The sequence below is a fragment of the Dissoconium aciculare genome, assembly GCF_010015565.1.
Source record: "Dissoconium aciculare CBS 342.82 unplaced genomic scaffold K489scaffold_8, whole genome shotgun sequence".
In the NCBI taxonomy this organism is placed as follows: Eukaryota; Fungi; Ascomycota; class Dothideomycetes; order Mycosphaerellales; family Dissoconiaceae; genus Dissoconium; species Dissoconium aciculare.
In genome coordinates, this window is record NW_022984958.1 from 1,375,792 (window position 1) to 1,399,837 (window position 24,046).

Consider the following 24,046-nt stretch of genomic DNA (forward strand, 5'->3'; position numbering starts at 1 on the left):
GTTGCATCAGCTCAAATCCCAATGACGATGCGGGCGGGTCCATGACCGAATTTGAGTGACGCTCGCTTGTGACGTCAGTGTTCGCGTCGCACGAGCTGTTGCAATCGAGCAGAAAAGTACAAGAACGCATTGAGAGGTCTCGTGCCTTGTCGTTCTCTTCTTCTTGCTATTGTATCATCAAATTTCAGAACTTCATCTCACTTCGAATCACTGATAAATCGAACTCCCCATTACAAAACCCTTCAATCACATCACATCAATCACAATGAGCACCTCCAACGTCGGAAACGCCCAGGTCTACGAGGCTGGTGACCAGGTTCGTGACTGTACTCTGACTTCTGAAGAAGTTCAATGATTGACGCCATGATACACAGCGCACCGTTGCCGACGCCGAGATCGAGAGGCAGAAGAAGGAGCAGCGTTTCGAGGAGGGCAAGGAGAACTCCCACAAGGCTGGTGACCCGAGTACGTCGAGTGTTATTCTTGTAGCTGCGCATAGACCGCCCGACTAACCACCGATGTTATAGAGGACGAGCGCTCCATCGCCAACCGTCTCGAGAAGGAAGCCAACAAGAAAGACGAGGACAACGACAGCAACGAGACCAAGCTCCACAAGCTCGATGCCACTGCTCCAGTAAGCCTTCTAGCCTATCTCCACGCATACATGTCCATACTGACAGTGCTCGACAGGCCCGCGCTCACGGCAACGAGCCATCAAAGGGTGCTAAGATCGACCAAGAGCTCCGTGAAGAGGAGGAGGCTATCCTGAAGAAGAAGGGTGCCTTCGGTCCCAAGGACTCATAGAGCATCATCGCTATGAGGTTTGCTCTGTGCCGGATATCGATGTATGCCCGGAGTGCGTAGGAGGAATGATTATGACATGGTTCTCCAGTGAGGACTTTATGTAGAGAAGATCCCCAAAAAACGAAAAGAAATTTATTCACCACATCTACACCAATGTACTGAAACAGTAGATGAAGAAGGTAGAAGGCAGCATTATGTCTTGGTTGTTCATCAAATGACGAAAGTGTACCTCAGGTTGAGCGGACGGCAAGCGACAGGCACGAGCATGTGGCTGAGTCATGTGGCGCACCTCCGGCGCAACCCTAAACTTCAACATCACCTGGGCACCCGAACGAGGCGGCATTTTGTGGTGATCTTGAGATCCATTAAGCGATAGGATCAACCCAAATTCGGAACATGTACGCGGTCGACATCGGTGTTTTCTTGGTAACTGGAGCAGACGAATCTTGGAACGATTCATAGGCGATTCCGCTGTCGTGTCGACGGAAATCACTTCAAGTTTGGCACAGCCGGTCCGACATTTGCGACTCGAGCCTTTAACGCCACAAAACATGCGCAGCTGCAGCTATGGGACAAGGATATTCGTCCGTCGCGCTTCCCAGTGGTCTTCAGCCGGCTGAAAATTCAGAGATCGCGGATCTGGTTGTGGAGAAGCAATTGGGAGGTGCACGATTCCTCAGGACCGCTCGAGCAAGGCACCAATCCGGGATTGTCGTCGTCAAAATATGCAACAAGGCCAACCAAACAGTCTCTTTCAAAGAGTACGCCAGGAAGCTTCGCGAACAGCGCCAGGCTCTGAGAGGTATCCCGAATGTACTTACCTACCAGCGTATTCGGGAGAGCAACACGATTGGTGTTCTAGTCCGACAATTCATCCACAATTCGTTATATGATCGCATCAGCATCCGACCGTTCTTGGAGGGTATCGAGAAGAAATGGATTGCATTCCAATTGCTCTGTGCGGTACGCGACTGTCACAGTCGCGGCGTCTTTCACGGGGATATTAAATCGGAGAATGTCCTCATCACGTCCTGGGGTTGGGTATACTTGACGGATTTTGCATCCGCATACAAGCCAGCCTACCTCCCAGAAGATAACCCGGCCGATTTTTCCTTCTATTACGACACGTCTGCCCGTCGTACTTGTTACTTGGCTCCCGAAAGGTTCACCACTCCTGGCGAGCAACCTCGCGAGGGCACGGTGGTCCAGTGGAACATGGATATTTTCAGCGTGGGATGTGTACTCGCTGAATTGTTTACCGAAGTGCCCACATTCACTTTGAGTCAGCTATTCCGATATCGCAAAGGCGAATACGATCCTACTGTGCAGCTTCTGAGCAAGGTTGACGATGACAACATTCGCAGCTTGATTACGAGCATGTTGCGACTCGACCCCGGTGAGCGATGGCATGCTCAAGATTATCTCGATGAGTATAAAGGGAAGGCCTTCCCTCTGTACTTCTACAACCATCTTCATACCTTAATGGAAGAGATCACGGACCCAACATCAGGGCGAGCTATCACAACAGCTCCAGAGGCCAACAACGGTATTGCGGACGACCGGATCGACATGATTTATCACGACTATGAGAAGCTCTCTGTCTCGCTTGGATATGAAACGGCTCAACCCCAGCACAAAGCTTCAAGATTGGCCAGCCACGATTTTGGCGAGCTCTTCCCACTTCAAGTCGATTTGCCCAACAGTCGACACGCTGCGGCATCACTCAAGCCCAATAATATAGACAACGGCACGTTCATATTGCTCAATGTCGTGACCGCCTCGATGAGAAGTGCCGCAAGATCCACCTCGAAGACTCGGGGTTGTGAACTGCTCCTCGCCTTTGCAGAGATGCTGCCAGATGAGGCAAAGTTAGATCGGGTGCTGCCATACGTAATCGCTCTCCTTGAGGACGACAACGAAATGGTTTTGGTTGCCGCGCTAAGGACAATGACACAGCTGCTTGCGCTTGTGAAAGTAGTCTCGCCAGTCAACACATTGCTATTTCCACAGTACATATTTCCAAAGCTTCAGATCTTCATCAAGACTGATGGGTTTGTTCACAACCCGCTGGTCCGAGCAACGTACGCCGCATCGTTGGCGAGCTTGGCGCAAACTGCATCGCGGTTCTTGGACATCATGCAGGCACTTCGAGCCGATGGCGCTTTGCCCTCACACACGCAAGGCGCTGATGCAGATACCGATGACTACGCTGCATATCACGACGCCTACGACTCCACACGATTTGATGTTCTTGATCAATTTGAAGCGCAGACAAAAGTCTTCCTGACCGACACCAACAATTCTGTCCGACGAGCGTTCTTGACTTCAGTTCCTTCCCTTTGTGTTTTCTTCGGTGAAGTTCGAGCAAGTGACGTTCTTCTGACTCACTTGAATACCTATCTGAATGATCCAGATTGGCTGCTGAAGTGTGCAGTTTTCCGGACAATGATAGGCGTTGCTGTATATATCGGTGGCCCAAGTCTGGAAGAGTTCATCTTGCCACTAATGCTACAAGCCCTTACAGATCCGCAAGAATTTGTGGTCGAACAAGCTCTACGCTCCATGGGAACTATGGCGGAAATCGGTCTTCTGCAGCGGACGAAGATCTGGGAATTGATCGATGTGGTGGCCCGGTTTTTGGTTCATCCAAATCTTTGGATCAAGGAAGCTGCTGCGCACTTCGTCTCCGCCGCGACGACATACCTCTCCGCCGCTGATGTCAGGATTTTGACCGCCCCGCTCGTTCACCCTTATCTGAAGATGCCAATCCATTCATTAAGCGAGACCGACCTGCTGGACGCTTTGAACAAACCTGTGTCTCGTCCTGTTCTAGATATGGCGCTCCAATGGGCGGCCAAGGCTGAGAAGGGCATTTTCTGGAAACCTGCGAAAGAGTCAAGACAAATGAATCACCGCTCTGTGACCCAAATGCCTCCGCGATCCTCTGTCGCTGATCTCGGACCAAAAGCCCTCGCACGAGCGCCCAAAACCGTTGAAGATGAATCGTGGCTTGGTCTACTACGCAGCGCAGGCATGCGCCAAGAAGACGAAATGAAGATCCTAGCTTTGCGCGAACATCTCTGGCGTACTGCTCAGAGAATGAAACGTGATGAAGTAAATGACTCATTCTCTATTTACGATCAAGTTATCAGCTTGAGCAAATTGAATATTACTGCTCAGACAGTCGTCTTCGAGCAAGATTTTCGAGTGTACGAGCAACGGATGGAGGCGCAAGATCAAACGATTGCTGAAGCACTCCGAGATGCTTCTAGTCCTGTTATAACCGCCGATGTCAGAAATGAAAGCTCGGCGGCACATGCGAATGCGACCAACACGACGATCGGACCAAGGCTCGAGCTCCCAGAAGCTATTCAGGGAACCGCGCGACCTCTGGACGAATTGACCATTGCTGGTAGTCTATCGTCATCACCAAGCTCAGCAATTGGTGGCGCCAGCAAAGAGGGCAGTCGCGCACCTCGATACAAAGCGAGTGCTACTGGCCTACTTGCTGCGTCTGAGGGAGGACTCGGCAAAGCTCGGCCTGACGTGGCCACAGACGGTCAAACCGCTGTTGGGCATCTGAATCTACCGTCAAACCTTGGGACTCGAAGACCATCACCTTCACCAGCTTCCAGGACACCTTCAGACCAAGGGCAGCCTCAACAAGCTGTTCATAACTACTCCGGAAGCGATCCCACCGTTATGAAGCTTTTGGATGCGGTATACCTAGACCGGTATCCTCTAGACATTGCGGAGTTCGGACCACTTGTGCAGTACAGACCAGGCTCAATTGTAAAAAGCAATCCACAAACTCCGTCTGCGGTGTGGAGACCACTTGGCAGCGTGGTGGCTGTCCTCGGCGAACACACGGCCAAAATCACTCGGATTCTCCCAGCACCTGATCACAGCTTTTTTCTGACAGCATCTGATGATGGGTCCATCAAAGTTTGGGATGCTGCGCGACTGGAGAGAAACGTCACGCATCGCTCCCGCCAGACATATCGTCTCGCACCAGGTGTCCGAATCACCAGCCTTTGTTTCATACAGGCTACATATTCGTTTGTGTGCACAGGATCCGACGGCAGTGTTCATGCAGTCAAAGTGGACGCTTCCGAGTCAAATTCAGGCATCAAGTATGGCAAGCTTCGAGCTGTGCGTGAATGGCACATTCCATCAAGAGGCGGCGTCGTTGAATTTGCAGTATGGTCTGATCATTTCCGCGGTGAAGCCGGTAGCACGCTTGTGCTGGCAACAAATCTAGGTCGTATCCTGGTCATCGATCTGAAGTATATGTCGATCACATATGAGATGCGCGTCGCTGCCAGTCATGGAGAGCCAACCGCATTCTGCATTGGCCGTAAGCACGACTGGCTCCTCGTGGGCACCTCCCATGGTGTACTCGAGCTGTGGGACCTGCGCTTTCAGCTACTGCTCAAGTCATTAGCGTTCGCCAGCGCCGAGCCCATCACTCGACTGGAGCTGCATCCGAGCCGCAACAGCTCCCGCCGCAACAAATTCTGCGTCACAGGAGGCACCAGTCGCGGCGAAGTTTCCATCTGGGACGTGGAAAAGCTCATCTGCAACAACGTATACCGCATCGCACCCTCGGACGTGCGCGACCGCCTTCAACTCGAAGACTACGAGCTCCGCTCCATGGACGACGACAAAGACAAACCCAACAGCCTTCTAGCCCGCGTCACGTCCGCATCGGCACGAGACCACAGCCTCCACAGCCACGCCGCAATGGTCTCCTCCATCGGCATCCAACTCCCCTCCAAAGACCGCGAGCGCGACAACGCCTTCATCGTCACCGGCGGCCCCGACGGCAAAGTCCGCTTCTGGGACTGCGAGCGCGTGGAAAACTGCGGCCTCGTCAACGGCGGCGGCAGAGGAAGCCCTCCCCCCGACGAGAAAAAGCCCGTCTACACCCTCAGTCATCCCGCCCAGCGCGGCCTCGACCTCACCATTTTCACCGAGAAAGCGGCGGACGACGCGCGCACGCTGGGAGGGGCCATCGAATCCAACAGGATCGGTCCGGCGTCGCCCCCGGCGTCGAGGAGGACGCAGCAGAAGGGGGACGCTGCCGGCGCGACGGCGAATGCCCCCCCGCGGCCGGCGTCCAGGTATGAGACCATCCGGCTCTCGGCGCAGAATCTCTTGGCTGGCCACCTCGATACCATCACGGATGTGGCGGTCCTGGAGAGGCCGTTTGGGATGGTGCTCAGCGCGGATCGGTCGGGCAGGGTGTTTGTTTATCAATGAGCTGGTGTGTGTGGATTACTTGTGGTTGTTGTTTGTCTTTTGAAGGGGTTGTTTTTACTACTAGGAGAGAGAGGGAGAGAGAGAGAAAGTCAAAGTCGGCCCCCCCTTGTACATTCCTATTCCCATTCTTTTTTTGGTCTTCTCTCTAAAATCGTAATGCGAGAAAGTGCCGGAAAGAAAAACGCCAAAGGCCTCGAACTGTATTAGAAGAGGCGAGACTAAAAAGGGCATGACCAAGAGGGAGCGGTCCACTTTTCTCCCGTCGTGGACTCGTTCTCAGCTCTGCCTCCGCATGCATCCTGAAATGCAACACATGCCCAGATCCCCACATCCCTATGTTTCAAGAGAGCAACCGCAAACTCATCACCTCGCCCTGCCCGGCGTCCCCGGCCCAGAACTCTCCGCCTGCATGGCCGGATGATGGTGGTGACTGTCGTCATCGCCGTCGTGATGCAGCGTGACGCTGTTGAACTCCTCAAAGGGATCCGCGATCTCACCCCGGGGGGTCTCGAGGCCGGAGTCGAGGGGGACGCCCTTCATGTTGCTCGCGGGCACGCCCAGCCCTTTGTTGACCAGGACTTTGGCGCCGCCGCCGCCCAGGTCCATGCTCGGCTGGTCCCGGCTCTCTTTGACGTTGCGGAAGTTCACCGTGTCGATGCCCCGCCCGGCGTTCGGGATGATGGGGGGCTTCATGTGCCGGAGCAGGGCCCAGGAGGTGGGGCGGAAGAAGGGGTGGGCTTTGACGTCGCTGGCGCCGGCGCGGGAGCCTAGACGGCGGAGTTCGTCTTTGATGAGGAGCTTTCGGATGAGAGATTTGCAGAGGCTGTCGCGAGGAGATATGGTCAGTAAAAGAGAGGGGGGGGGGGGGGGGGGGGGGGGGGGCAGATTGGCCATAAAGGGGCAATGGGCTGGGAAGCAGGACGTACTTGGAGATGTTCGGGCTCCCGGATCCTTCGGGGAACGGGACCTCGTCGCGTAGAATGTTCGCAAACGTCGCGTTGCGGTTCTTGCCCTTGAAAGGCGTGGTGCCGAATAGCATCTCGTAGATCAGGATGCCCAAGGTCCACCAGTCAACGGCACTGGTGTGGCCGTTCCCGCGGATGACCTCGGGTGCGATGTACTCCTCTGTACCGACAAACGAGTTGGTGCGGAAGTCGGCGATGCAGCTCTTAGTGTCGATGGTGGGAAGGTTGTTCGGGGCAGGGTTGCTGGAAATGCCGCCGCTGGCATTGCGGCCACCTGCGAGGATCATGCCAGGAACACCAGCGGCGTCGGATTGTTTCGAAAGATCAAAATCTGAAAGCATGATGTGGCCGGACTGGTGAAGAAGGATGTCTGCGTGCGGAGAGTCAGTGATTTGCCACCATGAAAGGGAGACGGTCTCCGAGAGTCAGGACGATAGAGCGTACTTTCGGGTTTGAGGTCTCGGTAGATGAATCCCATGAGATGAAGGTATTCCAAAGCCGCGGTGACTTCGGCAGCATAGAAGCGAGCGGCATCTTCGTCGACGCACTTATTGGGTCGAGTTTGCAGAGCGCGGAAGAACTCTCCTCCGCTGCAGTATTCCATGCATAGATAGAGATGGTCTTCTGACTGGAACGAGTGATATAGTGTGACAATGAATGGGTGGTTGCTGGTCGCCAGGATTTCCTGTTCCGCCAGAGCGCGCTTGATCTTGTTTCGCTTGATCATTTCCTTCTTCGACAAGACTGTTCATACTCGGGTCAGCTTGAATCTCCTTGGTTGACTCCTCGGAGGTAGGTATCATCATCCGTCTCTCACCTTTCATAGCATACAATCGGGAGCTCTTCTTCTCCCGAACCAAATAAACCTTTCCCACGTCTCCTTTCCCGATGAGTTTGATCTTATCAAAGCTACTCGGCCCGACCTCGACGTTGCGGACCTTGATGCTGTTGCTGCTGTACGTCCGCCGGAAAGCAATGTTATTGCGAATCTTGCCCGGCGACATATCGCCAGGAAGGTCTGGCACGGTCAATGAATTGTCGTCGATCAACGCCGACCCTCCCAAACTCATCGCGCTGGCATTGCTGTGTGCTCCCATGCCGTTAGGCTTGGGCGGTGCCAATGCATCCTCGTCTGCCGTCGTCGGTCGGCTGTCGCCGTTGTTCTTCTTGCCTTTGCTAAATAACCCTTGTGCATTGGGTGCACTGGCGACACGTCGTAGTTTCCGCGCGAGCTCTTCCTTTCCTGATGCCGACAAGGTCTCTTTCCCTTCGCCCTGAGGCGCAATCTTTTTCGATCCTCTGGGAGTGTCCGGTGGTGAGGGTGGGATGCTACCGGCATCGTGATGCCGCAACGCAGGTGGGCCCTGATGTTGGAAGTATGGGTTGGCAGTGGCCGTCGGACTCAATGCGTCGTCGAGCGGGTGTCCCTCTGATGCTACGGTGTTCGTTCTACTCCGACCGAGATGAGGGATGAACCGACTGCTCCTCGCGCTGGCTTTTGCGCTTTGTGTTGAGGAGGTCTTGTAGTTGATGTCCGGCTGGGTATCACTGTGGAAGGAGCCCTTTTCTGATGTGTTGGCCGAGGTGGCCTCATTCTTGCCGTTGATGCGAAAGAAGTTTTTGATCTTTTGCCCAGCGGAGTTGCTGACTTTGGCATTGGGGTTGAGATTAGCTCCAGTGAAGGTCCGTTTTGCCGGTTCGATGGGTGTGGAAGGCATGCTGGAGGTGTGGGATTTGGACGCCGTCAAGGCGGGCATGGCCTCTAGGAAACACCGATGATGAGAGTCTGTCGCAAATGATGGTACGAAGCGAAGATGAAGGTCCAGTCAAGATGTGAGGAAATGGCGAGCCGTGATACGAAGTCAAGATGAGTGTCACTGTGGGCCCGTATGGAATGGGAGGTTTTCGACGAGGAGTTGGCTGGAGAGACAGCAGGCCGGAAAGTGAGAGACAGCCCTGAAGTGCAGATGATGTGAGGCAGGATTATTGGTAAGCGGCGCGGAACCGGTCGTGCAGGAACGGCGAGATCAGCAGCAGCAGCAACAGGAAGATAGGGCCGGGAGGATGATCTTCCACGGTCGATCGGAAGGTGAAACAACAGGCGACGTATAGGCTGGAATGCGACAGCAATGTGTGGATATGTGTGTAGTATATTGAATGGAGAGTAGCAGCAGCAGTAGCAGCAGCAGGTGGAGGAGTTATTATGATGTTATCGGTCGTGGATGTAATGCATGTGGTATGGTATGCAGCAGGTTCGATGGAGAGACAGACAGGCATAGCACACAGATAGACAGACATTAAACACGAGCTGTCCAGTTTACGTATGTCACCCTGCAGCTGGAGCGGAACACGGGGGTGTGGTGTGTGCCAGCAGGGTGTATATAAATCTAGCCGGAGGGGAGGGCGATGGAAATCCTCTATGGCGTACGTGTATGGTGTATGGGTACACGGACGCTCACGATGAATGAAATAGCAGAGGAAGGGCGCCCGCCGCCGCCGCCTGTCCTCGAGAAGGGCAATGACCGCCAGGGCGAATATACTGAAGTAGAGAGACCATTGGAACTCTTCGCTTCTCGGGGAGTACATTGTTTCTTTGGGCCAAAAGTCCTTATCACACGTTCCGGTTGGTAATAAGTACGTATGTCGTTAGCAATATAACATCCGTAGAGTGAGCCTGCGGGTAGCTTCAAACTCCCGCGGAGAGAGCGTAATACCGGGAATGTTGGGGAGATCGCTACACGTCCGTAGAGCTGGCACAATCGACAGCGACTGCCGACAAGATAGATCTCATTCTCTTATTAGAGAAGAGGTCTTGGGTGACGATGGGATATCGCCCAGAGAAGCATCGTGGACCACGTGATGTGGCGGAACGACAAAGTTGAAAGTCGAAACCAACAGGGCGGGCAGAACAGTAGGCCTCATATGTAATAATACTGCACATACCTAGGTACTGTAATAATAATAAGCACTGGAGAAGCTGGGCGCAGGGATGATGGAACATTCTGAAGCGCGCGCGCGGGCTCGGAGAAAATGACGACGCTGGTGCAGCTTTTGGCGGCGGCGGCGGCGGACATGTGGATGGACTTCTCCTCCTTTTGGACCCCCTCCGGCTTTATTGATCACACTGTTCCTCTTGGATACCCTTGTTCACCAAGGCAAGCATGGATGAATTCACACTCCCACATGAAATCCAAACATGTTTCTCGAATTTCGAAAAATCACCATGATCATGAAATGCATCCTCCCATCCGAAGATTCGGCTACTCTCCTCTATCGATATGAAAGAGAAAGAGAGAGAGAGAGAGAAAGAGAGAGAAAACAAACCAAAGCCAGGCCAAACCCAGGGTCCGTTCCACCACAGTCCACCACAGCACAACAGAACAAATGAATCGTGCAGGAGAGTCGTGCAGGTGTGCGGAGCAATAGCTCCTACTGTCCCATCGTCCCGCTTTTTCCCCAATCAATAAATCAGCCACGATCGAAAAGGAAAGAAAAACCCCAAGTCCAGAACAAATTAGCGAGTGATCGATCGGCTCTGTTGAGGAAATACCATGCGCAAGATTTAGTAACTCTCTCCTCAGCGGGCAGCGCAGCCGGCCATTGTGCAGAAGTTCAGACCACTTCATTTGAGGTCGTTGAATGGTTGACAATAATGACATCGAGGATATACGTCTCCTTTCCGCACATTACATGGTCCCCTCGTTAAATGCCTCAAATCAAAGGATCGAATCATTATCAATATATCATCGTCTTCATAAAAGACAATTGCCACAAGATTTTGCGGACTTGTCTTTCTGTAGCCAGGAAGCCAATGGAAGGCTTTGACGACTTCATAACCCTAAGCCTGTTTGTCGCTCGCAGCTTCTCCTCTCCGAGCGCCACAGGCTCAGAAACATCCCTGGGTGTGATAACAATTGGAAAAAACGTCAGTCGATTTGTCATGATTCGATTTGGTTTCACGTCAATCGGTTTCTCCTATATCGCCCTCGAAATGGGGCTCCGAAGAGAGATCTTCCAATACCTCAATAATGTCATCAATGCCTCTTGCTCCCCCGTCTCCGGCACGTCATCGTTCCTCGACGCACTCTCGCTCTGTCATGGAGTACGCAAACTCCGCCTGTATTGACTGACTATGCTAGCCATGCCACGGGATATCCAAATTGCTGTTCCCGACTGAAAGCTTTGTGCAAACACGAGGCACGCCTTGTCTCGTGCTCATTGTGAGGAAGCGATCGTGCTCGAGGAAGTTCGTGTCCAGCACGTTCCTGCGTCTGTTGAGAGATGATGCACTCTGCCGCTCCGGCTCCCGTGAATCATGATTGCGTGTGGATCATGCATGTCTTCGTCAAGTTCGTCGTCGCCATTGATGAAGGATGCCGTGCATGTGCTGATATGCTTGCACAGCGTGGGCGCGAGCAAACGGGCGGCAGCAAAAGTAATTTTGCTTCGCTGCATCTTTGTTGAGAACATGTGGTCATCCGTCGTTGGTAGTCTGTAAATCTCTTGAAGAGTTGCGATCGTGGACGTCGAGTTCAGTCTCCTCGACTATCTTCTCCCGCATGTGCCGATGGGTGTCCAGATCGTGGGTTGGTCCGCCGGGATAGCCTCTTTGATGGCTGCCGCTTGGTCCCGGAGATCTTGAGAGACTGCACTGTGTATTGCGCAATCGCGGCTGCCCTGACTGAGCATGTTTCTCCCGTCGAGCTATGCCAGATTAGAGCCTGCTGCTGGCTATGCTGTGGCCCTGACATTGCTTTGAATCACAGGCATAAGTTGTTTGTGTTCCAAAATAATTCCCCAAACTGAAACATTTCCATTCCCGAATGTTCCAATCTCTCATTCGATGAGCAGTTTTCTCTGGCCACCGACGACGGCCACACCCAGGGCTCGTAATCCAGCAGGGTCGTTCGCCTTGATGATAGATGCAGCAGGCAACATTGGGTTGTCGGGATTGGTCCGGCGGTCCTTGGCAGCGATCTCGATGCCTTCCATTTCTTCCTTGCAACTAGCATGGTCGAATGGACATACGACAATCGGTTGCCGCAGAACGATGTCTCGTGCGGATTTGAGGTTCGCCTGTCGGGAAATAATTGTCAGCTTCAGGTACAAGAACGATTGGCGATCAGCAGGATGTGAAGATCTTACCCGAACGGTGAGGAAGTACTCAATTTTGTACAACGTGCACGTCGTCGTGAAGCTGCTGATGCGGTACATAGGAAAGCCGTTCCGGCTGCGTGGAAGGATACCCTCGCTGTCACGAAGCTCGCGCGCCGGGAAGACCAGTCCGAGATTCGTCATGTATCCCGCCTCTGGCATACGAACGTTCACAGTCTGTGTTTGCTTGGCGAGTGTTTTGGTCTTCCGTTGTGGTTCGTCACCTTCATGATTGTAAACAATCTCTTCCTCAATGGCCACTGTGATAGAGTTGATCGTCACTCGGCGTGCCCTGCTCAGCCAGTCGTTGTTCGGTGAAATCTTAATGTATACCGAGACGGGATCCAGAGGTCCATAGCTCCACCGCGGCAGGCTGATGCCCAGAGTGACGATGTTGTCCGTCGTGCACTCTGCGCTCTCGGGACGATTGTACATGCCGAAAGTCGAAAGCATGTCATATCGCGTGATCGGAATGGGGAATGTGTGTTTCCTCTGATCCTGGTGCCCTTGTTGTACAGTGACCACAATCTCGTAGTAGGTCTCGGCCGTTCGCTTCTCCAGCTGTAGTGATGCTGGCGGTACCCTCCGCGCGATCTCCTCACCTCCGCGACCATATGGAATGAATATGACAAATGGTAGATCCATGCACAGTACTGATTCCGCCTCTTTTCCAGGTGGACATCGGAACAATAGCATCTCTTTTCCCACGGTATCTGTGATTTCCTGCCGGACTGCCGACGGCCGGACCCTCAACATGCTATCTGCAGCGGGGTGTATTGATTCGCGCCGTTGTAGGAGGACTGTGACAAGTGATATATTGACTGGCGCGGTGACACCGACTCCAGGTCGGATCTCAACTCGACCTTCCACACGAGGCTGGGATATGAGTTAGCGACGGCGATAAGGAGGCCGCCCATATCGAGGCCACCGTATAATACACAGTATGTCCCACGAGAAACTTACGAAAGTCGCTGCAATCCCTGGATAGCCCACCAAGAAATGGCCGTTTGGCGGGCCCGAGACCCTCACATTTGCAGCCATATCTCATGCTGGCTATTCGAAGGTGAAGCGTGCCCTCGAGGGCTTCGGAAAGTGCGCGCGCACTTCGAGTCAAGTGGGTGAAGCAATGGTCGTAGCGGCTCCGAAGTGTGTAGGCGACTAAGCCGGGAATGATGCGATTGCGTAGCTCGATACAAGTAAATCTCTCGGGTGCGGTGACACTATCCTCGTGCGCGGGCGCGAATAGTGAATGTATCGCTGAAAGAATGCGAGCGCGATAGCCAAGTCGAGGCAATTTGCGAGAGTCGGAATCGGTTGGCGTAGGAATGTTTGGTCGACGGTGTTGAAGAGTATGCGAGGCGGGTTGATGTGCGGGACGCAAGTGATGAGAGTGGTAGTGTGCTTTGCTGGTGAGACGATAAACTGCCCACCACCACTAGGTAGTTAATTAACTTACTTTACCTCTGTCATCACACACGTTCGCCTTACAACAGTCAGTCCCTAGGGTTGGTGAGCGGACGCGGGCCCGACCGAATCTGACGCGATCACTTTGTGATGAGGAGGGGAGACGACCTGACAGACACTGTATGTAATAGAAATCAGACCAGTTGCCTGCGCGACGCTGAACGTGTAGCCCTGGAGATCTTCAGAGGGTTAATGACATCGCTGGCTGGCACAATGTCCAATTCACGGCGCAGCCTTCTGAGACCACCATTGCTACAGTGATGATTTTGATGACGGGCGAGGAAAGGAGAACCCTGTAGCATACAGACATCATTTCACACCGGGACAGTCGCCGGGATGCCTGGAATCCTTCCACCTCCATCATCATCAACTTCAGCCCAGGGCTTCATCAGCGAGCAATTGGGGGCCGAGGAGATGGCGGCTCTCTCCCGCCAGATTGACTCGGAAGAAGCCACGTGCTGGTCCTCCGTAGCTACTGTATACTGTACATAGGGCTCTCATCCAGGGCAACGCCGATCCTTCACCATCTCATCGTGCATGTTCGTTTATGAGGACATGAAATAATTCCTTACCTAATTAACAACTTCTCGATGGGTTGAAAGCATTGATCATCAATTCATCGTCTATCAATACATGAGGCTCATCAGTTACCAGTGATACCGAATCGAAATCATCGAAAAGCCCTTGCCTTACGATTACCATGGCCGTCACCCTGCACACGACACACGGTGATCTCAAAATTGAATTGTTCTGTCAAGCATGTCCCAAGACGACATACAACTTTCTGGCCTTGTGTGCGAGTGGAGCATACGACAAATCTCCATTTCACCGCAGCATTCCGAACTTCATGATTCAAGGAGGATCGCCGGCATCGGGAACCACCAAGGAGAGCAGTTCCGTGTATGGTGGTATGTTCGAGGATGAGATCAAGGCTTCGTTGAAGCATCATGCGCGTGGAATCGTCAGCATGGCGAACAAAGGACCTGCGACCAACGGCAGCCAATTCTTCCTCACATTCGCCGCAGCTCCCCATCTTGATGGTAAAAACACCGTCTTCGGGCGTTTGCTCGAAGGTTGGGATGTTCTTGACAAACTCGAAGCGATCCCGGTCGACAAGAAGAACCGCCCGCAAGAATCTATCAAGATTGAAAATGTTCAAACTCACGCCAATCCATTGGCCGACGAGCGGTGAATTCAAGGAACGTGAATAGTGACCGCTCCCTCGGGTCCGTTCGGTACCGTCACATGCCAACACGCGACACTCGGAACACTTGTGAGTATCATTGGCTACAAATTGTTTTCGACAATCGCTCCGATCCCCTTGCTGTGTTGAAGCACTTGTGCAACACTTGCAAACCGCCAATCCACAGTGGAAGCGGTCAGGTGGGCTTTCTTCACTAGTGGGTACGCAAGTACCCTGACAAGAGATCCTTACCACTCACCTTTGGGACCTTGCAAGCATTCCAAAGCTCACTCATCAATCTGTCCAAGCTCGGATCTTGCGACACACCCTTTTGTCTGTCCAGCTCTGGGCGCGACCGGCCTCACGTCGCACCACGCACCGCGCCCGCCTCCCCCTACCGCCCTACACGCCGGGTTTTGTGACCATAATTACCAACTTGGTGCACCCAACGATCCTTTACCTTCCTGTTTCAACCACAATTCCCTTTCTCACAGGATTCAGCTTTGTCTACTGTTGCGCAATAGGCACCACGGCGACAATCTACGACAACCAACGGAGCCATGTCGGACATGTGCTACAATTGTGGTGATTACCACCTTGGCTGCACACCAACGCCATGCAAGGAGATGCTCAAATTCTGTCCGATCTGCACCAGCTATGGGCATAACATAGTTTTCTGTCCACGCGGAATCAGTACATGGGATCCAAGCTACAAGGTAGACCATCTGTGACAAACATTGACCGCGCGATTCTGACATGTACTCGCGATCTAGTTCCGCGCGCGATGTCAGAATTGTGACCAATGGCACCTACCACAACCTTGTCAAGAAGAACTGCGTCGTTGTGTCCGTTGTGGTCACCTTGGCCACAAACAGCCTCACTGCCCTTTGAATCCGCCTCCACGTCCGCACGTTCATGGAGCCTTCAATGGCATGCAAGGCATGAGGAACACAAAGCGACATCGTTCTGAAGTCGATATTGGTGAACGGCAAGATGCCATTGAGCCATTAGCTGCGGACACCATGGCTGTTCGCCCTGATCAGATTTCGCCGAGTAGGTGTCATTTCATACACGAAAACTGTAGCATCTGCTGACGAGATCAAGCTCTCATGAAAAAATTGTGTAAGCAAATGGCCGGGTTCACTATGTACTTGATCGATCAGGGCTGCGACAGAGCGACAATCCTCAACGGTCAGATACCCAACGACTTATCCCAACTGCGCATGATTCTGGAGTCGTCGCTGCCGCTGAGTCGAGATCCATCGGCTTCTATGTCAGTTCCATTCATGCTCGCGCAGAACCAACCTTTGTCCGTCCAGTCTGGACCATCAAACCTCCTTGCCACAAACGTGGTTATTCCAGATATTCCGATCGAGCAGGCAATGCGTACTAGCAATTCCCTGTCCACGATCGGCCCATGCCCAGATTTCGCCCTGACAACGGGTTCGTTCATGCCACTAACAGACAACGAGAATCCTTTCAATGACGCGTCGTTGTTGCAACCAAGTGTTTCATTCTCTGCAGCGCAACCTCTCCAGGCTCAGCTCCTCACCACTTTCGATGACCTCGACATGACTGGTCCTTGGGATGGAAACATTTATGCTCCTGAGTCCACGAGGCGTGACCCGGGTTTTATGGACACCACGTCCCTCTCGACAGGACAACCACAGCCGAGTCAGATCACTGATTGGAAGACTAGTGACCCGTTCGAGGGCTTAGACGAGACCTACTTCTCTGGGGGATCTTTCTCATCTTCAGGAAGCTTTGGAAACCACTCGTACAACGCTGAAGACCAAGATTTCTCTCAAAACGCCGAGTTTGTTCAACCGCAACCTCAGCGTATGGAAAGCGTCTCCAAGATCACGGAGATTGTGTCTCCTGGGGGGGATGAGCCGGCTGCCGACATGGAAGTCTCTCCAAAGGCCATCCCACGAACGCGAAAAGCTGGCGACAGTGAATCCCTGATCGAGCATGACTCGATACGCAAAATCAAGTCGCACAACGCACCACGCGGCCGCGCAGCCGTCAACGGAACAAACGACATGAGATTGGCGAACCGCAAACTTGCTTCCAACGACGAAGGCGCCGACGAAGAATCTACTGTCGTCGTGAAGACAGTAAAAGGAGTCAACTACATCATTACGGGCAGAAAGATCACAGCGAAAGCTCCTACCGCCAGCCTAAAGACCACCACCGCGTCCGTCACCAACGCAGCTGCCCACAAGACCATGAAAGGACGCTCTCCACAACTTCCAGCAGAACGCTTCAAGCCGACGCCGCGACGACAAGGCAAAGAGCCAAAGCCAAGCAAGCAGGCTGAAGCTTTCAAAAAGGCCAAACGTCGCGAGCCGGTCAGCAAGGGTGACATCGAGGAAGAAGAGGATGACGGTGACGACACCGGAACTTATGTCGAGAGTCCGAAGCGTGCTGCTCCTGTAAAGAAGCGCCGCGTGCAGCAGGGCGGACGTGCGAAACCCATTGAGCTTGATTGAAGGAACCTAGAATGCAATGGATGACAGCAGCAAGTTGTTTCTTTTCCTCTCAGGATGATCAGAGAGGCATCCTGTGGACAATCGTTTCGTGGCGAGTTGTCAGCGGGATGACGGAACCGCCCAGTATGGCCCATCATTGCCTCATCATCCGACAGGTGCACAAGCAGGAGGAAGGGCTTAGGGTTTCTTTTCTTTCCCTTTAACACGGTTTGGTCATGGATGGCATCAACTTGAGAAGAGACCGGCCAGAATGAGTGAGCATCGACGTCCTGGATGGAAGGGGAAAGGAAAAGCATTTGCTATTATTTATCAAAATGAGGACTCTTTGAAAACCACCTATCTGACCGTACCTGCAGGCGTGAAGGTGACGTTTTGTTGAAGAATGCAAAAAGGCGTGAGACGCATGATCTAATAGGATTTACATAGTGAGCTGCGAAGACGACGGAACAAGAAAAATGTAGAAACAACGAAGACGTAGGGTGAAAGTATTATTCATTCGAATGTTTTGCCGAAGCTATTTTCTTGCTTCCAAAAAAAACATCGCTCAATTCGTTAATGCATCATAACGCTCGTAGTCCTCATCATGGTATCTGTCTGTCCCAAAACTACTGATACAAAGCCTCGAAACCCTTGCCCGGGAGCAATTTACAAGGGCTGTTGGCCGGCCTTCTCGCCGCCGAAGATGTGTCCTTCGGTGCGAGGCTCGCCCTTGAATCCGTCGGTACGCTCTTCGCGGCCGGTGAGACTACCACCTTGGCGCTTGAACTCGTCCATGCTGACGGCGGGCAGGGCGGTGGCGCTGTGGTGCTGGGCAGCGTTGTGATGGACTTCGTGGATGGGGACGGTGGTGTGGACGACCTGATGGGGACATGAATGTTAGTTGTGGAGATCTCGAAGTCAAGTGTAAAAAACGAAGGAGGTAGGAGACGTACGTGAGGCTCAATGGTCTGCTTCTGCACGACGGGCTGGATCGTCTCGTGGACGTGGTGGTGCACGTGCTCGCCTGCAACGATGGGCTTCACGCTCGCCGTGTGCTGACCCTCAACGCGGACTGACTCGTTCTTGAACTGGGCAGCCTGGGTCGCGAGGTGGTGCTTGTTCTTCTCGTGGTCGTCGTGCTCGATCTTGCGGTGCTCGACGGGGATGACCTTGTGGTGGTGGGTCTCGGGGAGGACCTCGGTGTCCTTGACGGGCTGGATTGAGGTGTGGTAGTGGTCTTGGTGAACTTCCTTGTCGACGGCGGTTGTCACGTTCTGGTGCTCGGTCTTGTTGACGGTCTCTTGGGTGACGGCGGGTGCGACGGTCTCGTGGACGGAGGTGTCGTGGTGTCCGGACTTGTTCCTAACGGGGTGGGCCATGATGTTAATAGGGATGATAACGATGGTGGATTGGTTTGGTGATGACAAGACAACAGGAATGGGATGGAGAGGATAAAGGGATTGAAGGTGATACGTACAAGAAGGACTTGACCTTTTCCTTGGCGGCGTCCATTGTGAGGATGAGATGACGATGTGTTGGAGTTGTGTGTATGTGGGTTATGAAGTTGTTGTAGATCTGTTAGATGGTTGCACTGCAAGGATGTGAAGAGGATTGTGGATGTTGTGTCCGGATAGCTATGGAAGACATCGCAGGTGTTATTATATACATGCGAGAGGGGAAAGATGCATCGCTCGTCACTGCTATGACGACTTGCTATGTCAATGCCTCCCCTGCTACATCCGCCCAACAATCGGGTTGATCGCGACCGGCGATGGTGTCAGTATGGAGTGGCACGTATGTCAGAGGCGTAGATGTGAACCATTCGGTGCATGACTTTGCTGTGCAACGATGATGCTACCACGCGCCTTTCTACACCTGCAGTACCAAAATCGGCAGTGACCGAATCGAGGAAAGTCTGGGTGCGCTTGGGCTTCATCGACTTGATTCCTTCCCGAACCAAACAGTGACGACAAGTGTTGTATGGCATGTGTGTTGTTCGTCAAGCCACGCAGGGATGCTGATCACATTGCGTCTAGCAAGCAGAGTGATCCAACAGCCTTGCGGCAGGTTTGTTGGTCAAATTGATGTCATATCGTGCTGTTGATTCATTTTGAGCTGTCCCGCTTTGAAAAGAAGGGACCCTTCCACGGAACGCATGCCTTACAAATGATTCGATGATCGTCGGAGCCCGTACCGTGGCCGAGACGACCGATTGTAAGCCAGAAAGTCTTGTTCATCTCGTCACCATCACCAGTGGAGCATACGTTGTTTGTGGCGGCATTGGAAATCAAGGCAGACGTGGCAGACATCGGTATGATGATGCTAAGCCCGATTGCTAAAGCCCCGCGGCGGACTCTAGAGCGGGATGTTTCCAAGGCCGCTGCAGCGCTTAATGCATCAAAATTTCGAGCCATCACGCAGCGTCATGGCAAAACGGCATCAGATAGACAGGTCACCTTGCGCGACAGGCCCGGCAGTCCGGGAGAGGCGCGTACCGAATCTACCGATCCTGGTACTCCCATGTTGTCATTGCCATCATCTCAAGATCCGCTCTGAAGGATCGTAAGCCCGCGAGGGTGGCTTTACTCTGCCAAGCGTTCTAGATACGGACGCTAAAGTCCCCTCACCCTCAATTGCGCCGAACAGCCTGTTTGCAAAGCGACACCAAACTCTGTAGTGCTGTACATATTTGATACTCCAGCATGGCGAATATCCACGCGCGATACATCATCGGGGCCCACTACCGACTTTCTCAAGCTCGGACATCACGTCGCGAGGGAGCAACTCGCTGGTATTTGTCACGCCTGACACGAGCGGTCGAACGTGTTCGCAGGGTTACACTCGCAGCCGTTTATTATATGCGGGTCTGCGACATCATCGTCATCCTCGACTTATGTCATTGCTGAGGCGCAGTCGTGGGTGGCTGAACCCCTACCATCATGTCCCACAGAGGATTTCAGACACTCTCCCGCGGCTTGCTGGCAATAAGCGAGGCAATCGATCAACATACGATGATGAGCGCTATCAGATCAGGTTCAAAATCGATCCTACTGTACGATCGATTGCGATACGACAAGGATTGCATTGCCTTCCCACGATCTATCGCAGACATCATGCAGTGAGGCATCCCACGTCACGTACATCATTTAAATGATTTCTCGTGATGATTTAAATAGTCCCCTACCGTCGCTCCCATTCACCGTCCCACCTTGTAGATGTGATACTTCCTGTGTAATCATAAGCTGACAGCATAACAAGAAATTCCAGGTGCAGGTGTCTGCCTCAACAATCGGTCCGCGAAGATACCGCAGGGCAAAACGATGGCATTGTGATGGACAGCTGACAACGTCGAACCGTGGATCTGCGTTGCGCTTCCGGTGAGGACGGACAACGCCCACGTCCGCTTGAGACAGCGCCTGCATATTTTCATTAAGCCCGCGAGGCTGTGATTATCAAATAAACACATAGGGTCTCTCATGACGTGTCGCAATGTGTGAGGATTGAGATGATGACCTCAATTTTGGTGCCTGAGGACGAGATCCTAACGACTCACATCTTTCCCACCTGCACATTCCACTCGTTTTTAAACACGTGACCCATTGGCAGAGCGCTGGCATATTGACACATCATCCGTCCGTGGAAAAGTCCCTTCCAATCATTCGAGGTTCACTATCGATGGTACGTTCTAAAATATCTGGGAAGTCTATGATGGAAAGGCTACCCAACTTGTAGTAGAAACAGGCGGATAGAAACCTTTCCATAACGCCTCGATTACTATTCGATCGACTCCACGATTTCATGGCTTGGGAGGGATGAGACATTTCACAACTACTGATATCAATGACGACATGTGGTTGTTTGTCGTCCTGTAATTTGATTTATTGATACATGTCTCGCGGAACCTTGCTTGCTTGCGAGACGTTGTAGATTGGGTTGAGATCTCAGGGTTTCAACCACGGAGAGCTGTGAGATGAAATGGTTGGCATTTCAAATACACACGACAGTAGCATTTGAAGACATGGCAAGATTGTGTCATCACTCAAGCTGGGCTACTATACCATGGCAGACCAACACTCGATATATTCGGTGTTGACCTAGATCACCACGGTACCAGAATCGACACATACCATGGGGATTGTTCCAAATCATCCTGTGCTGGTGGTGTATGAGTGTTCGAACGTGGTGAGGATCGTGTTGATGGAAGTGTAGCACATATCACGGCTTTGGTAACGAACTCGAGAGTGAAAAAAGGAAGGTAGTATGGGGTTAGTTGTGCGTGTTCCAGGGAGATGGCGTGTGTTTCGATGATATACAAGACATGCGCTAGCGGAGGGAAGCAATCATTTATCAGAAACGAGGAATGAATAGACTGTCGCGAAAGCCTGTCGTTTTCGTGACTAGCCTCTGATTTATTGATGGATACCCAACTAGTAAGATCAACTCACGTGATATGCATAACCGACCTTGAACACGACCGGGGCACGTCTAGATGGCGTAGAACGTGAGCGCAACATTCAGATTCTCATTCTTGCAAGCCATTTCATCACCATCTGCACGGCTGAGAACTTCTGTTGCGGAGTGCTCACGTTGATGGTGGTCTTGGGTGAGGTACCTTCATGATAGTGAATCGGCTTCCTCCCCGCGACTTGTACTAAATTCTGCACGCATCCAGATTCGATCACAACTTCCGCATTGGGCGAATGCTTTTTTATCTCGATAGTATTCAACCGCCATCAAAGGTCGTGACTCGTCGGGGAGATGGGTGCCTCCTCTGCCGTAAATCCAGGCAAGACTCGGGTGTTTTCCTGGTTCTTCATCTGATCTTGAAGTCTCCCTATCGGCGGTGCTGAGCCGAAACAAGCGTGCTCTTCCCAACAACATGTCTCTTCCCGGCGCAAGCTCCTGCCGGAGAATGTTTGGGACACTCAATCTCGCGGAGGAGTGCCACTGCACCCTTCGTGTGTCGCCGTGCATATGTTGCGTCCAGCGTGTAGGCATTTGTGTGCGAACAAGGACGCTCGTGCAGAATCGCACTTCGGAGCGCGGCGGCTCTGCTACCGAAACAGTCGCGACTCTCACGCGTGCGGTTGGCGAAGACCTCTGATAGATTAAGAGGTCGCAATGCCTATTATGAGATGAGTTTTGGTCTGTCGCATCTTGTATTCTTCCCTCAAGTTCGTTGCCAACTGCTATCGATCATCGCTGGCCTCACGCGCACGAAAATCGCGACTGATCACTTCGGACATCGCAGCCACCCACTACCTACAACACCTTGAGCATTGCTCTCACACTCGTAGCCATGGCTTTCGGAGTCCAGAGATGGGGCTCCATCTTCCATTCCAAGGAGAACAACGACTCCCAGAGGCATACCAAGTGCGACTCGGGCCCGCACAATGACAGAAAGAACCCCAACACACCGAGGCGGACAGGCACCCGGCGGCTTGCAGCTGGTAAATCCCTTCGTGATCTACGAGATGCTTGGTCGCCAAAGAACAGTGAGTCTGATTATGGAATGCAATCTTTGCGTCATGCTGACAATCTCAATCAAGACCGTGAACCGTCCCATATTGTCAACGACCCCAAGTCAAACGTCGCCATTGACTTCATTCTGTCGCCTGACATTCAGCGCGCGATATCGCAAAGTCGATACCCGTCCCATGTTCTCCCGGATGTGCGTCATCACTCGGATCTATTGATGGACCTAGACTTTCTGACCCTGGACGACAACAACGATCATGCGCCTCCTCAATACTCGCCACGAGCTCATAACTCGCCTCGCTACAGTCCACCACGAGAGTTCGCCCGTTATGGAAGTCGATCCCCTTCGATCGAGACCGGTCGCGTCATGATCATTACCAGCCCGAGCAGCAGTCGCAGCAACTCATACACAAGAGCTGTTCAGGAATGGGACAAGCTACACCAACAACAGCAATATGCTGCCAGTCAGGATGAATCGATACCTGCTCCTCTTCGCGTACGGAAGAACTCTGCAGATTCTTTGAGCGACTCTGGCGTCTTTTGCTCATCGCCGGCTCATTGTACACCTCTGTATGAGCCGGATGCATTTCCGTTCCGAGACTCAATTCATGTCGGTATTGACTACACATGTCAAAGCTTGTCTTCGGGCAAGCGCCGTCCTGCACGACAAAGTCAAGGACACGAACTCAGACGAGTGAAGCGCATTCGCTTGGAGCAGCCCCTGCCGCATCTACCTAGTTTCACAACGGCGGCAACCGATGACGTCAGCTGTCGTCACAAGGCTGATTCTGGCGTGGGAAGCGACTTTGGCGCGAAAGATGATGATCTATTCCAGCGAAACATCTCCAGCTCTTCTGTGAACTCCTTTGATTACATGATGGATGTCGACCGCGCAAATTTTGCCCCGAACGCGAATACCATGTCTACGTCAAGTCCGACATATGAGACCATCGTTCGTGAGACGGTGGCTCCGGCTGCCATCCACGAGACCATCATCGAGGACACCCACGAGATCAAGCACGAGGTCAGCCTCATTCATCGTCTACGACGATCTAAGCGTGGCTGCCGCTGACTCATCACCCGTCGGCACAGGTCACCACACGTGAGATTCACAACCACCACGTCTATCATCGCGTCCTTCCGATCTTGGATATAGAAATACTTCCCGCCCGTCACTTCATTCGTGATGAAAGCGATCCCGTCATACTTCATGAGATCGCGGCTTCCGCTCTGCCTCCTGGATCTAGCGAGAAGGCCCACTTGGC

General features: G+C 52.8%; 9 protein-coding genes across 9 annotated transcripts; 6 read left to right on the top strand and 3 right to left on the bottom strand.

The window, feature by feature from the left end:
* Nucleotides 1-220: 220 nt before the first annotated feature.
* On the top strand, nucleotides 221-861 carry K489DRAFT_381885 (uncharacterized protein). Its single transcript, XM_033605240.1, has 4 exons — nucleotides 221-316; nucleotides 375-465; nucleotides 528-634; nucleotides 691-861. Exons 1-4 carry the CDS (start codon nucleotides 266-268, stop codon nucleotides 802-804), a joined length of 363 nt encoding a protein of 120 aa, XP_033458916.1. The 5' UTR covers nucleotides 221-265; the 3' UTR covers nucleotides 805-861.
* A 510-nt stretch (nucleotides 862-1,371) lies between these two features.
* On the top strand, nucleotides 1,372-6,066 carry K489DRAFT_359831 (protein kinase WD40; the record flags this gene model as incomplete). The annotated part of the gene is made up of 2 exons (XM_033602607.1): nucleotides 1,372-4,075; nucleotides 4,292-6,066. 2 exons carry the CDS (start codon nucleotides 1,372-1,374, stop codon nucleotides 6,064-6,066), a joined length of 4,479 nt encoding a protein of 1,492 aa, XP_033458917.1.
* Nucleotides 6,067-6,085: 19 nt separating this feature from the next.
* On the bottom strand, nucleotides 6,086-8,901 carry K489DRAFT_258697 (putative serine/threonine protein kinase (Nrc-2)). Its single transcript, XM_033600025.1, has 4 exons — nucleotides 7,849-8,901; nucleotides 7,476-7,775; nucleotides 6,993-7,401; nucleotides 6,086-6,889 (listed from the first exon to the last, which is right to left on the bottom strand). Exons 1-4 carry the CDS (start codon nucleotides 8,786-8,788, stop codon nucleotides 6,430-6,432), a joined length of 2,109 nt encoding a protein of 702 aa, XP_033458918.1. The 5' UTR covers nucleotides 8,789-8,901; the 3' UTR covers nucleotides 6,086-6,429.
* Nucleotides 8,902-9,467: 566 nt separating this feature from the next.
* On the top strand, nucleotides 9,468-9,704 carry K489DRAFT_381888 (uncharacterized protein). The gene has a single exon (XM_033605241.1). The coding sequence runs from the start codon at nucleotides 9,492-9,494 to the stop codon at nucleotides 9,660-9,662; it is 171 nt and encodes a 56-aa protein (XP_033458919.1). The 5' UTR covers nucleotides 9,468-9,491; the 3' UTR covers nucleotides 9,663-9,704.
* A 2,163-nt stretch (nucleotides 9,705-11,867) lies between these two features.
* K489DRAFT_322236 (uncharacterized protein) lies at nucleotides 11,868-13,226 on the bottom strand (the record flags this gene model as incomplete). The annotated part of the gene is made up of 3 exons (XM_033601609.1): nucleotides 11,868-12,107; nucleotides 12,177-13,061; nucleotides 13,149-13,226. 3 exons carry the CDS (start codon nucleotides 13,224-13,226, stop codon nucleotides 11,868-11,870), a joined length of 1,203 nt encoding a protein of 400 aa, XP_033458920.1.
* A 1,123-nt stretch (nucleotides 13,227-14,349) lies between these two features.
* K489DRAFT_371835 (cyclophilin-like protein) lies at nucleotides 14,350-14,841 on the top strand (the record flags this gene model as incomplete). Its single annotated transcript, XM_033603265.1, has 1 exon — nucleotides 14,350-14,841. One exon carries the CDS (start codon nucleotides 14,350-14,352, stop codon nucleotides 14,839-14,841), a length of 492 nt encoding a protein of 163 aa, XP_033458921.1.
* A 612-nt stretch (nucleotides 14,842-15,453) lies between these two features.
* On the top strand, nucleotides 15,454-17,797 carry K489DRAFT_381891 (uncharacterized protein). Its single transcript, XM_033605242.1, has 2 exons — nucleotides 15,454-15,885; nucleotides 15,937-17,797. Exons 1-2 carry the CDS (start codon nucleotides 15,765-15,767, stop codon nucleotides 17,322-17,324), a joined length of 1,509 nt encoding a protein of 502 aa, XP_033458922.1. The 5' UTR covers nucleotides 15,454-15,764; the 3' UTR covers nucleotides 17,325-17,797.
* A 172-nt stretch (nucleotides 17,798-17,969) lies between these two features.
* On the bottom strand, nucleotides 17,970-18,815 carry K489DRAFT_371837 (uncharacterized protein; the record flags this gene model as incomplete). The annotated part of the gene is made up of 3 exons (XM_033603266.1): nucleotides 17,970-18,182; nucleotides 18,257-18,665; nucleotides 18,781-18,815. The coding sequence occupies 3 exons, from the start codon at nucleotides 18,813-18,815 to the stop codon at nucleotides 17,970-17,972; spliced, it is 657 nt and encodes a 218-aa protein (XP_033458923.1).
* A 3,637-nt stretch (nucleotides 18,816-22,452) lies between these two features.
* Nucleotides 22,453-23,999, top strand: K489DRAFT_258781 (uncharacterized protein). The gene is made up of 2 exons (XM_033600026.1): nucleotides 22,453-22,798; nucleotides 22,853-23,999. The coding sequence occupies exons 1-2, from the start codon at nucleotides 22,603-22,605 to the stop codon at nucleotides 23,851-23,853; spliced, it is 1,197 nt and encodes a 398-aa protein (XP_033458924.1). The 5' UTR covers nucleotides 22,453-22,602; the 3' UTR covers nucleotides 23,854-23,999.
* The last annotated feature ends 47 nt before the right edge of the window (nucleotides 24,000-24,046 follow it).

Excerpts from the sequence above, each read along its gene's own strand:
- K489DRAFT_381885 (XM_033605240.1), top strand. The coding sequence starts at position 266 with ATGAGCACCTCCAACGTCGGAAACGCCCAGGTCTACGAGGCTGGTGAC. Across the intron at positions 317-374 it reads TCTACGAGGCTGGTGACCAG|CGCACCGTTGCCGACGCCGA; the intron begins GTTCGTGACTGT and ends CATGATACACAG. Across the intron at positions 635-690 it reads AGCTCGATGCCACTGCTCCA|GCCCGCGCTCACGGCAACGA; the intron begins GTAAGCCTTCTA and ends AGTGCTCGACAG.
- K489DRAFT_258697 (XM_033600025.1), bottom strand. The coding sequence starts at position 8,788 with ATGCCCGCCTTGACGGCGTCCAAATCCCACACCTCCAGCATGCCTTCC. Across the intron at positions 7,776-7,848 it reads CCGATTGTATGCTATGAAAG|TCTTGTCGAAGAAGGAAATG; the intron begins GTGAGAGACGGA and ends GAGTATGAACAG. Across the intron at positions 7,402-7,475 it reads CCGAGACCTCAAACCCGAAA|ACATCCTTCTTCACCAGTCC; the intron begins GTACGCTCTATC and ends CTCCGCACGCAG.
- K489DRAFT_381888 (XM_033605241.1), top strand. The coding sequence starts at position 9,492 with ATGAATGAAATAGCAGAGGAAGGGCGCCCGCCGCCGCCGCCTGTCCTC.
- K489DRAFT_381891 (XM_033605242.1), top strand. The coding sequence starts at position 15,765 with ATGCAAGGCATGAGGAACACAAAGCGACATCGTTCTGAAGTCGATATT. Across the intron at positions 15,886-15,936 it reads CCCTGATCAGATTTCGCCGA|CTCTCATGAAAAAATTGTGT; the intron begins GTAGGTGTCATT and ends GACGAGATCAAG.
- K489DRAFT_258781 (XM_033600026.1), top strand. The coding sequence starts at position 22,603 with ATGGCTTTCGGAGTCCAGAGATGGGGCTCCATCTTCCATTCCAAGGAG. Across the intron at positions 22,799-22,852 it reads TGCTTGGTCGCCAAAGAACA|ACCGTGAACCGTCCCATATT; the intron begins GTGAGTCTGATT and ends ATCTCAATCAAG.